Source organism: Marmota flaviventris, chromosome 2, assembly GCF_047511675.1.
Source record: "Marmota flaviventris isolate mMarFla1 chromosome 2, mMarFla1.hap1, whole genome shotgun sequence".
NCBI classification, from domain to species: domain Eukaryota; kingdom Metazoa; phylum Chordata; class Mammalia; order Rodentia; family Sciuridae; genus Marmota; species Marmota flaviventris.
Genome location: NC_092499.1, coordinates 742,069 through 754,525, shown reverse-complemented (window position 1 = coordinate 754,525; position 12,457 = coordinate 742,069). Strand labels below are relative to the sequence as shown.

Sequence of the window (12,457 nt, the reverse complement as noted above, 5' to 3'; positions counted from 1 at the left end):
GTGTCCCTGCTGATGTTGACTCTCTCCCAGTGAAGATCTCAACACTAGCATCTGCAATTGACCAAGGACCTATGGGAACAAGGTCCAGCATGTACTCAGGTCCCTCAGCCAGAATTGACCTTCATCCAGCAGCAGAGTCCACATGAGAGAAACGTCCAGATGCTTCATATCTGGGAAGTCCTTCACCACACCCACCACCTTTTCACAACCTGGAGAGGAGGGAGCTCACAGGCATTGAGAGAGCAGTGAGTGTGGAGAAGACTCTAACCACTGCTCTGCTCTGACTCAGCTGCACAAAGGTCACAGCCTGAACAAGCCCTGGGAGGGCAGTGAGTGGACAGAGGCCTCAGCCAGTGGGGCCCCCTGTTCCACACCAGGATGTCCATGCTGCAGAGAGGCCCTGGGTGGTACCTGACTCAACTGTCAAGTTCTGATAGTCACCTTCATGGTGAAGTCAGGACTGAACCTCAGTCCTGCACACAGCACAGTGACCACAGGGTGGAACTGCTGCTGCCGTCCTCCTCCCAAGAACATGGCCCTGTGCCTGGGCTCCAGGAGGGAGAGCCCATGTCATGGCCCACACTAGGGGCATCTCCATCCAGGGGAGCTGGAGTCAGGCAGGAGCCCAGTGGTCATAGTTAAGGAAGACTGACTCTTTTTCTTTATACTGAATGTGAGATTTCCCTAAATAATTATTTCACTTGCTGTAAAAAAAATTCTATGAAGAAATTATAACATGTAATCAGGACTGAAAATTAGTGATTAAGGCAAAATTAGGTGATAATTAAAGTAAAGCAGAAAACCCATCTGGGGTTGGAAAGGGGGACAGGAGACTTAGCATGGACAGTCCCTCCCTGCAGGTGATGGCCACTGTTGAAGGTCAGGACTGCTGGGAAATGAGAGAGCCTCTTCAACCTTAGCCAGCAGAGCAGGCACAAGAACACCCAGAGCCAAGCTTGACCCTGGCCACACTGGACAGCACCTGGGGATGCTGAGGGACGCTCAGACTTCTGTGAGGTCCTGCCAGCCCTGCTGGGTGGTCTTGGCCCATCTACTGCACTGGTACAGGTACAGGGCTCCTGGGTTGCTGTGTGGACAAGGAGAAGACCTGTGTCCTCCACTTGTCCACCTCTGGCTGCCCTGCCCACTTACCAGGACCACCTTGCACAGTGGGTGTGAAGTGTGGCCATATGAGGGCCCCTCCTGCAGGAGTGCACAGTGAGCGTGTCCAGGATGGGCTGCTGGGTGTCCATCCTGCTCCCCAGCACAAGGGACCTCTTGTGTGGGTCCCTGGAGCATATCTGGATGCCCTGAGGTCTCAGGTGGCAGTGGAGGAGACGCCCTAACTAATGGAGACAGACCTCACATGTGGGATCTGATGGGTGCCCGTCACCATGTCAGAACTGTTCCTCTGCTCCTCCCATCTCTGGAGATCCCAGGAGGGAGGAGGGTTTTTCAGACATTATGCTGAGCAAGTCTCCTCTTGGGTTTGTCTGATGCTGTCCTCATGGGGGGACTGAGTTGTGGGAGGGACTTCACAGGAGATTCATTCCCAGCTCATCAGGGAACATTCTAGAATGGCCTTCACTGAGGAGATTTGCCCTGTCCTCTCCATCACCTGCTATGGAGGGGTGTGGCAGGACTCTGCACCTCTTGCTACTCTGATCCCCTCTCTATGGAGCTCCCTAGAAGTAGGTTCCTAAGTGCAGGACCCATCAAGGGAGGGCAGTCAAGGAGAGTCTGTGGCAACTGCTTGTCATTCTCCTGGGCTGCAGAGGGGTGTCCACCCTGGTATTTGCTATATCGTGTATTTAGGTCAGGGTGAGCTCCAGAGAGCTCATTTGTATCTTGGTGAAAATGCCTGTTGTGTTCTGCACGTTGTGGTCAATTTTCAAGCTTTTTTCTGTGGCCCACCTTTCAGCAAGGTCTGCAATCTCCTCATGTGTCCTACCTGCCCTGGTCAGGGTGCTGAGTCAAGCAGGCCAGATTACAATCTCCAGGAGGGTGACAGAGTATTGGTTATTCTGTAGGCCCATGGCATCCCATGACCACAGATGCCCTCCATGTAGGAAGCTCACCCTACAGGGCCTGGCTGGGCAGCTGCAGTCAGAGGAGAACTGCAGATGACACAATCCTGAGGCCCAGCCCCCACTCTTGCCTGAGTGTGTCAGGGTGGCCATGCAGACAGCCTGCCCAGCACCACTCAGGTCCAGTCCACGTCCTCACCTGCCTTTCCCCAGAGAGCTCACCCTGCCCACGGCTTCCCTTCTGCCCCCTGCCCACAGCCATGATGCCACAGCCAGTGGCAGGACAGGGGGATGGCCCAGGTCCCACCAGGTCTGCCAAGACTGCACCTGGGAGAAGTAAACAGCAGGCACAGAGACATGGCAGGATGGACTGATGGTGACTAACAATGAATGAAGGAGCAGAGCCAGGGCAGGGGACCTCGGGATGGTCCTGCAACACATGAGAGGAGAACTGATGGGAAACCACCTGAGGAGCCCAGACACAGGCTGGTCCAAAACCCAGATGAGCACAGTGAGGCCAACTGCAGTCCATCAGCCATGATGAACTAGGGGCTGGGACTCTGCAGAGAAGTCCTGGCAGGCTGGAGCTGAAGGGCAGGGCACAGTGGGAGAGCCACACCTGTCAAAATGAGCTGCATGTGGCTCAAATGTAATGCTCTAAATGTTAAAAAGGACTATTTTAAAAATGTAATAATAAATTTCAGATATCAGAGGACATAAAGTCAACATGGACCATTCAGTTTTATTTTTATGCATGAAAAACCTTCGACCAGGAGGGGATTGAGAAAGCAATTCGAATTCCATGGCATGAAGGGAACTGAGCAGAAGGAGCAACGCTGTGCCATCCCAATGCCCCACTGAGAGCTGCACCACAGAGCTGTAGGGACAGAGGGACACAGCACTGGCACCAAGGCAGATGGGAAGGCCCGTGGGACAGCATAGAAGGTCCAGGGCCGTCCTGCACAGACACGGCCATGTGACACTAACAGAGGTGCCAGAGACATGCACTGGGATCACCAGCCTCTGTACCCAAGGACATGGACGTGCTCAGGAAGGAGAAGGAAGTGGACCCCTTCCCTCACGCTGCCCAGTCATTGCAAGTGGACCAAAGTCGTGGCAATTGCACCAGAAATTCTGTGAAAGGCAGAAGAAACAGGGTCCACACCCCAAAGCACAAATGCAGACACAGCCTTCCTGAATAAGACCCTGAAGGTCAAGGTCCAGAAGAAGGGTCAGCTAATGGGAGGGCCTCAGAGCCCAAGAGGGAGGGAGGGAGGAGGGAGCCAGCAGGGTGGGGAAGGTCTGTGGCAGCTGCTCTTCTGCAGGACAGCTGACACCCAGAACACAGAGACCAGAAAACTCACACAAAGAAACACCCCATCAGTCAGTCAGCAAATGGTCTCCACAGACTCTTCTCCACAGGAGATCACAAATGGTCAGGAAATAATGAGAAACACCCTCAGCTTCCTCAGCCACCCAGGACATGCACATGGACACACACTGAGCACCCTCCCCAGGCAGAGGGGGTCCTCAGGAACACGGAGAGCAATGACTGCTGGGGGTTGTGGGTGAAGCCCACTCACACACAGTGGGCCTTCAGAGTAGCACCCTCCTGGGAAGCAGTGGGGCCCAGGAGAGACAGGGAGAGGGACCACCTCATGGCCCAGCTGCCCCACGTGGTCACTCCTGAGAGGACAGGACGTCACCTAGCCCCGTGTCCCATGCCCTCCTGTGTCTACAGCAGCACAATTCACAGAGCCCAGCTCTGCACGCAGCCCAGGTGCTGAGCACAGGTGAGTGGGGGGCAAGATGGGGCGCAGGTGCACAGCAGTTAGGCTCAGCCACAAAGGGAAGGAAATTGTGGGGTTTTCTGGTGAATGGACGGAAATGGAGACCATCCTGCTGAGTGAAGCCAGCCAGACCCAGAGAGCAGAGGGTGGGGTTTCCTTTAATGTGCAGAGAGAATAAGGGAGGAACAGCAATTGGACGGGGTCTCATGAAAGTCTGAGGGCAGTGGGGAAGAGGAAGGGGCTGAGGGACACGCAGGAGGGCTGGGGACAGGGAGGCCTACAGGAAGCCCCTCACTCCCAGCTTCCTCTCTGCACCTGCTCCTTGGTCCCTTCCTGTCCCTCATGGTTCCCCAGTGCACCTGCTTGTCCTGAGCTCCACCCCTGGTCTGACCTTCCCATGCTGGTCCTGATTTTCTGCTACTGATTCTGATCCCCTGCTGGTCCTGAGCTCCCTGCTGGTCCTATCCCCCTGTTTGTTCTGTTCACTACCAAGCAGGGAGGCTTGTGTCTGAGGTCACCCTGAAGTCCCTCACTGTGGTCCTGAATTGTCATACACAGCTCCATCCTTGCTGGCCACAGATCTCAACTGTAGGGAGAACTGGTTCTTACATGGGTTTCTGCACTCTTCAGGGAGGGGTTATAAGTTGTGCCTCCATTACCATCAGTGAGCCCCATTCTCTGCAGCCCTACCCCAGGAGGCTGATGGATGAACCTCCAGCAGTAACCACTGGTGATGAAGTATTGTGAGACTTTGCAGGTTAGGGACAATGTCTTCTAGGACTTCACCACCCAGGTCCCCACTTTTGCAGCTGCACCAGGGAGAGGACCTGGGGACAAAGAACCAGAGTGAGTCATGAACTCAGATGCAGTGGTCCCACATCTTCCTCCCCGAATACCTGAAACCTCACATCTGGAAGGAAGAAGAACCAGGATGTCTCCATATTCCCCTGAGCAGGTTTCCATACTAGAAAACCCCTTCCAGCTGGAGAAGACCCTGAATGTGAGTGAGCAGGTCTGTGGTTCAACCTGGGGCCTCAGTGTGCATCTGTGTGTGAAGGGAGGGGCAGACACCTTCCTCTGGGGGAGGCTAATGGCTGTGCCTAAGGAAGGTCAATTCTCTGCCTGGGGTGCATGTCACCAGGCCCAAGGAGCCCTCAAGTCAGGGTGATATGTGGTGGGACTTTCCAGGGAGCAGGATGTATTCACACATGACAGAGGGCTTTGAGAACTGGTGACCAGGCTCACGCCACAGAGGCTAGAAGGCTAATGGCTTTGTGTGTGTGTGTGTGTGTGTGTGTGTGTATGAACAGATCACAAAAATGCAGGCTTTACACACCTATATCTCACCTTAAGTTACAGAATTATTATTCTAATACATGTGCAGTCACCATAAGCTCATGTTCAGCTTTGGGGTTCCAGAGTTTGAGGGAACATCTGAATGTTGCAATCTATGTCATTCAGAGCAGATTCCCTTAGACCCAAAGCTCATCAGGTGCTGGAAGACTTTGGATGACTCATGACTGAGCTTCATGTTTCTCCATGTACCTTGCTCTCGACTGTGTAGTGACAAGGACGTCCCTGGGAGGGTTGGTGCTCAACAAGCTGCCACACTGTGATTCAGTGGGGTGTAGACCCTGCTCACCTGGGTCCATTTCTAACATTGGTGAGAGCCTGGGCCTCTTCCAAGTGGTGAGGATGACCAGGAAGTAGGATGACCAGGAAGGAGACAGACCCTTGTCAACATGGACAAGTGATGGGGTCCCTGCTGGCTCAGCTTGGGGGACCTGTTAACCTCTGTCCTTTTGATGTATTGACATGGATGGGGCCATGTGTCCCCTACGTCTGGCCTCCACTTGAGTGTGGAAGCAGGTAGGTCCTGTTCACTTCCCTGGCAGTTGTACAAATAGCAACAGCAAATTGGTTCAGGAGGATTGATTAGGAGGGAGACTATGGCCACAGGACCAAGGAGAGGACTTGAATGACCCTAATGGCCCCTGGGGTCTGGAGTCCCCTAGACTGTGTCCTGATTGCCCTGGTGAGGGCTTCCACAGCAGAGAGCTCTTGGCTGTGCTGGTCATGGTGGTGGCTGTTCTCTGGGCCAGAGTGAAGCAGGGCAGTGATGGAGGACATCTGAGTCACCCTCTCAGCAGCTCCTGGCACAGTCTCATCACACTCCCTCCCTGGATGTCCCTCAGGATTCCCCTCTGCCCCTCCTAAGACTGTGGACACTTCAGGGCAGGGCCACCTGGAGTCTCAGGCAGGACCTGGGCAGTCAGGCTCCTGTTCTCAGGTTCTGGGGCTGGAGTGGACAGACTTTGGTGAGGACAGAGCTTACTGAGTGGGCTGGTCAGAGGCCCCCTGCCACTCACTAGTACTTAGCTGCTGTGGTGATCCAGCCTGGCTGCCTGTCCCCCTGCAGGAACCTCACTTGATCCTTAGCCCCACACCTTCCTTTTACAAGAAGCAAAAGTGCCAGAGGACAGTGCTGAGTCTCAGGGACTCCTTGGGATCCAGGAGGACCATAGGCCTGAGGTGTCCGGGACACCAACCCTGGGCTAGCTCCCTGTTTGCTGTACTGAGAATCACAAGGTGGTCTTAATCAGGGAATCCCAATGGTGTCCCTCCTTGATGGGAAAAGACTCACCAGGGTCCACTGAGCTTCCTAAGACTATGACTCTGGTGACCACAGAGCTGTCACTTCAGCCTCAATAATGCTGCTCTGCATGTTGTTCATGTGATAATGCTCCTGTGTCAAAGTGTGCAGTGCAGGGACCCCAGGGAATCAGAGTGGGAGAGTGGACACCCTTGTCCTGTCCTGAGCTGAGAGGAACTGTTTTCATGTTATTTCTATTCAGGATGGTGATGGCCTTGGGTTTGTCACATGTCACCTTTATGAGGCTCAGGCCCATCCCTCATGCTGCTTGCTTCTCAGTCCTTACTCATGATTGAGGCTGGACTTTAGCAAATGTTTTTTCTGCTTTGGTTGATGTGGTGGTGTGACTCTTGTCCTCTATTAATGTGAGGAATCACATGTGGACACAACATTACTGATCTGTGTATCCTGAGCCAACTTCTGAGCCCTGTGGTGAGACCCACTAGATCATGGACCCCACCTCCTTATATGTCCCAGAATGCACTGAGCCAATATTTTATTAAGGAATCTCACGTCTGTGCTCATCAATACTGGTCTGAAGTCTTCTTTCTGGGTGTATCTAGGTCTGGTTTGGTACCAGGTGTTAATGGCTTTACAGGATGATTTTTTTCAGTGTTTTCTCCTTTTCCATTTCATGGAATAATGTGGGGAGGTTGGCCTCATCTCTTCTTTAACGTTCTCTTAGAATCAGCTGAGACTCAATCTGCCTCTGGGCTTTTCTGTCTTTGAAGGATTTTAAAGGCTCTTCAACTCCATTGCTTCATATTTTTCCATCTCAGATATTTAGATTCTTGTGCTTCAATTTGTGTAGGTCACACGTGTTTAGAGTTTTCTGTCTCTTCAAGTATTTCTAGTTCACTGGAGGATATTTCCTGAAAATAGTTTCTAATAATCTTGTGGATTTCAGAAGTGCCTGTACCAATATCACTGTTTTGGGTAGTTTTGTTGATTTGAGATGTCTGTTTTTATTTTCTTTAGTTTGTGGTGGGTTTTCAATCTTTCTCTTTTCTAGGAGACATGTCTTTATTTCTTGGATCATTTGTGCTGTGTCCATGGTCCTAAAACTCTAGCCACAGAACTGGAGCAGGACCAGGAAATTAAAGGGCTCCATGGGAGAGGAAGAGCTGAACCCGCTGCTTGCTGGTGGGGTGATCCAGCATCTGGAAGAACCAAGGTCTCCATCAGGGCCTTCGGGATCCTCTTCTGGGCCTCTCCATGTGGAGTTGCTGGGCGCTCAGTGCGGTGCTGGGAGCACAGGCTTCAGTGGGATCTCAGAGCCTGTTCGAGTTCCCTGCAGCGACACTCTGTGGCGACCCCTCTGCCAAGCAGCAGGAGGAGCAGAGAAACCAGAGGAGATGCTCAGCTCCGGCACCTTCGCTGCTCAGAGCTCCATCTGCTTCCTGTTTCGCTTCGTTCTGGCAGAGAAGCTGACCGTGTCATCAGCAGGGGATTGTCAGTACCCGAGGGGAGAACGCTCCCTGCGCCCCGCTGTTGAATATCTGTGTCCGGGAGGTGTGTGGACAGGATTGTTCAGGGCCTCGCTTTCTGTGCCCAGGAGCTCCCCGCACAGCCCCTGCGCTCTCTGCTCGCTGCCTTGCTCCTGGGTCTGCGTTGTCCTGCAGCGGCACCTGTGGGACAAGGAGTGGAGGGCTGCTGAGCACAGAAGTGGAAGCTGTCAGTCCTCAGGGAAAATGGGTACTGTGTGAAAATCAGCTAAACAGCTGCCTACGACCAGTTTCTCCCTGGGAAGGAATTGCTGAACATGAAACAAAAGAGAGGGAAAACCAAGGCCTTGCTGTCTCGTCTGCAGGAACGTCTGGCCACAGACAGGCCCATGACTCCTTGGAGCCTGATGAGCTTCGAGAGAGAGTCGTGATCTCAGCAGCAGTGAGGATGCAGATGGGACCCAACATCAAGGTGAAGGAATGTGAGCATCACGGACACTGAAGAAGACCTGGAGGGACAGCCACAGGACAGGCTGAGAGAATCACTGAACAACACCAAGAAATGAAGGAACCATCATGGGTTGTGGGAATAGAAACAGACTGACAACATGAGAGGGGAGCCCAAGAGACCCAGGACAGAGCAGACGACAAGAGGACCTCATCATGGACGTGGAACCTGGCTCCCAAGGACAGGGTCCAGACTGAGTTAGATGAACTCGAACACAAGGAAGACCAAGAAGAGGAGCAGCTTACTTCTTCCCTAGGATCACTTTTAGAGAAGTCATATGGATCTTGATGCTTCATTTCAGTCCTGAGACTGGAAAGTCTTGGTTTCTTCATTTGGATATAAGACTTCTCATTCCCTCTAATGCCAGAAGTTCTGTTGGATTATCTCAGTAGGTTTTTTTAGAACCACTTTGCTATGTGTTTATTCTTTAGGAAGTAGGATTGCACAGACAGATGGTTTTGGAAAGTTGTACAATCTGTGAATTGAACAATTTAGCTTTAGTCACAGTTTCATTGCAGGACTTTGCTCCCATTTATTTTACAGAAGAAGTTATTGCTTTTCTCTCTTGCCAGCTGAGATCAATAGGAAGAAAGTGGTATGTAGGCAGCTATTTACATATGTTTTTCATACATTGACTATTTTATAGCTTCTTAAAGCAATTCCCCATGTGAAAAGACACAAATAATTTTCATAAAATTGTCTTTAACAGTAAATAAAAACAACTAATTTTCATGTAAAAAAAGAATACTTCAAGATCTGATAAGCATCTTTATCACTGAAGCTGAATACATCATGCACACATAAATAAACCACTTTGCTATATTTACTGGAGTGAGCCTGCTGAGAAAGAAATCAGGAAAATGCTCCCATTCTAAATAACCTTAAAAGTACTTTGAAAAAAATCAGCTAAGAAAGTGAAAGATTTTGACATTGGAAATAAAGAACATCACAGGGAGAAACTGAAGACCTTAGATAAGGAAAGACCCACCATGCTCTTGTACAGTCAGAATGAATATGATCAAATGACCAAACCAACCCAAATGTCACCAGAGTCAATGAGATCTCCAACAAACACCAAAAACGTTCAGACAGGAATCAGAAAAAAATGTCTTTATATTTGTGTGGAGAAATTACAAACACACAATAGCCAAAGCAATCCTAAGCAGAGAGAGCAAACCTGGAGATGACAATATCTGACCTCAATTATGTGACAGAGCTGCAGTAACAAAACCAGCATGGCACTGGCACCAAAGCAGAAGACCCATGGGATAGAGTAGAGGGTACAGGACAATCCATCCTAAGTGCAGTCATCTGGCACTGGACAAAGCTTTGAAAATCATGTTGAAGAAATGACAGCCTTTTCAAAACATAGAGTTGGAAAAACTCAATATAATCATGTAAAAGAATATAATAGGTCACTGTCCTTCACCTTAGAAAAAGTCACCTCAATGTTGATCAGAAATTGAAGAATTAGACTAGACACTCTGCAAGTGTTAAGAATCCAATATTGCACCTACCCTCCTCTGTACTGACACAGGCTCCCACTTCCTCAACCAGGTTACTAAAGTGCAAGAAATAAAAACTAAGAATCAGTAAGTTGGACAGTATCACATGAAAAGCTTCATCACAGCAAAGGAACAAGCAAGAGTGTGAGGAGCGAGCTTGGGAATGGGAGATGTGGCCACCTGCTCTGAAGGTAGTTCACTGACATGCTGTGTATATAAAGATCCCCAAACACTTAATGACCAGACCCAATAACCCAATGAGTAAATGGGAAAGAACACAACTGACTTCTCAAGGCAAGAAACACAAGTGGCCAACAAATACAGGAAAACATACTTAACAATTCTGGCCGTTGAGATATGCAAATTGAAACTACATTGAGAATTTATCTCACGCTAATTAGAAGGCAATCATCAAGAACACAAATAATAACAAATGTTGGCAAATGTGGGAAGAGATGAACAGATGTATTGTTGGAGGGACTTCACATCAGTGCTGCCATTGTAGGAAGCAGAATGGACACTTCATGAGAGACCAGGAATGGAGCCGTGATATGACCCAGCTCTCCCCTTCCCAGATTTATCCCAAAGAACAGAAGTCACACACCTCAGCTGTAGAGCCACATGAGTGTTTCCACCAGGGCTTCTCACAGCAACTGTAATACGGAATGTTCCCAGATGCCACCAACAGATGGCGGATAGAGGAACAGGGGTGAGTAGACAGAACAGTGTCTCCCTCAGCCAGAAGGAAGAGTGCAGATGCAGCCTTTGCTGGTCAATCGATGGAACTGGAGAATCAAGGTAAGTTTAATAATCCAGAGTCAGAGGGGGACATTTCAAGTGTTCTCGCCCAAATGCAAATTCCAAACCAAAAACAGAAGAAGTGCTGGGAGGAGTCCCATGGAAACAGGAGAGGGAGGAGGGAGGAGAGGAAGGGGGTCAAGGATAAGGAAGGAGGAATTGCAATGGGAGGAGAAGGGGAAGGAAATTGACCAAACTGTCCTGTGCCCCTGTGTGAGGACACCACAGGGGATATTCCAGGTGTGTCCACTAAGAAGCACTAACGTAAACAATGTTATAAAAACATCTGTGGGGAAAGTAGAGGCAATGGGTAAGGAGGAAGGAGGAAGAGAAGGGAGGGAAAGGGAAATGGCAGGGTGCTGCAGGGAAGGAAACCATATTCCATGACCATTAGTAATGTCTAATTGAAGTGCAATATTATTTACAATTAGGATCCACTAATAAATATGGAAATGTAAATTAAAAACCACATTGTTTCATTCAGTGACATCACAGACTAGTACAATAGATATGTACATAGAGCTCCCTGGGAAGCTGGATAATGAGAGGTCCCCAGAATATGGAAACCAGCCCTCAACCCCCCTCTGCACCTGCTCCTGGGCTGACCTGAGCTCCCTTTGTGCTGAGCGCCCCCTGCTGGCCCTGGGGGCCTGGCAGGAAGTTTGTGTCTGGGCTCACACTGAGGTCCCCTCACTGTGTGTGTGTGGCACAGTAATAGGTGGCTGTGTCTTCGACTCTCAGACTGCTCATTTGCAGGTACAGCGAGTTCTTGGAGTTGTCTCTGGAGATGGTGAATCGGCCCTTCACAGAGTCTGGGTAGTAGGTGCTACCACCATTTTGGTTAATTTGGCCAACCCACTCCAGCCCCTTCCCTGGAGCCTGGCGGATCCAGCTCATGTAGTAATTACTGAAGGTGAATCCAGAGGCTGCGCAGGAGAGTCGCAGGGAACCCCCAGGCTGCACCAGGCCTCCCCCAGACTCCACCAGCTGCACCTCACACTGGACACCTGCAAACACAGAGGCAGCCTGGTCAGGACACTGTCACTCATCCACTCTCTCTCTCACTCCTGTCCACTCACACACTCAGGGTCTCTGGTTCTCCATTCATTACCTTTGAAAACAGCCACCAGGAAAACCCAGCTGAGCACACTCTCCATGGTGAGCAGCTGTGTTCAGTCCTGGTCACTGAGTGGGCTGAGCTGGGAGTCCAGGGCTGGGCTCCTGTGCAGAGCTGCAGGGTCAGGTGGGCTGGTTTTCATGAGCAGAGGGAGGCCCTATTTGCATGTCCTCCTGCTCTTTAGCAGCTCTGGGGGGAGGCCCAGGTAGAGCAGCTCTGAGGGCAGACAGGAGTGTTACGGGCAGCATGGTGGACAGAGGAACCTTCAGGAAGGTAGATTGATATTTTTTATTTTGATTTTATTGTCTTTTAATTTATTTAGTAATAACAACAAGATCATATAATGGAGTTATTAGTGCTAACTCCCTGGTGCAAATGTAAAGTCACACAGAAGCCTGAGTGCTGGTTCTGTATCCTACAGTTCATGTGTGGCAAGAGTGACTGGTGTGAGGTCCTCAGAACCGTCCTGCATTGGAAATGTGCTGTGTGTCTTCTCCCCTCTGCTGCCACCTGCTCTCCAGGGAGGCGTCCAGCTGAGGGCCTCAGAGGCTCCCTGCAGGGGGAAGGCTGTGCCTCCCTGTGAGGGCCTCCTTCAGTTCAGGAGCATCCAGTTG

The 12,457-nt window shown here is 50.6% G+C and overlaps 1 gene segment (V, D, J or C); it reads right to left on the bottom strand.

Moving 5' to 3' along the window:
- Nucleotides 1-11,416: 11,416 nt before the first annotated feature.
- Nucleotides 11,417-11,883, bottom strand: LOC114083016 (immunoglobulin heavy variable 3-23-like). The segment is given in 2 exon segments: nt 11,417-11,733; nt 11,838-11,883. Coding segments are annotated over 2 exon segments (363 nt in total).
- Nucleotides 11,884-12,457: the final 574 nt, after the last annotated feature.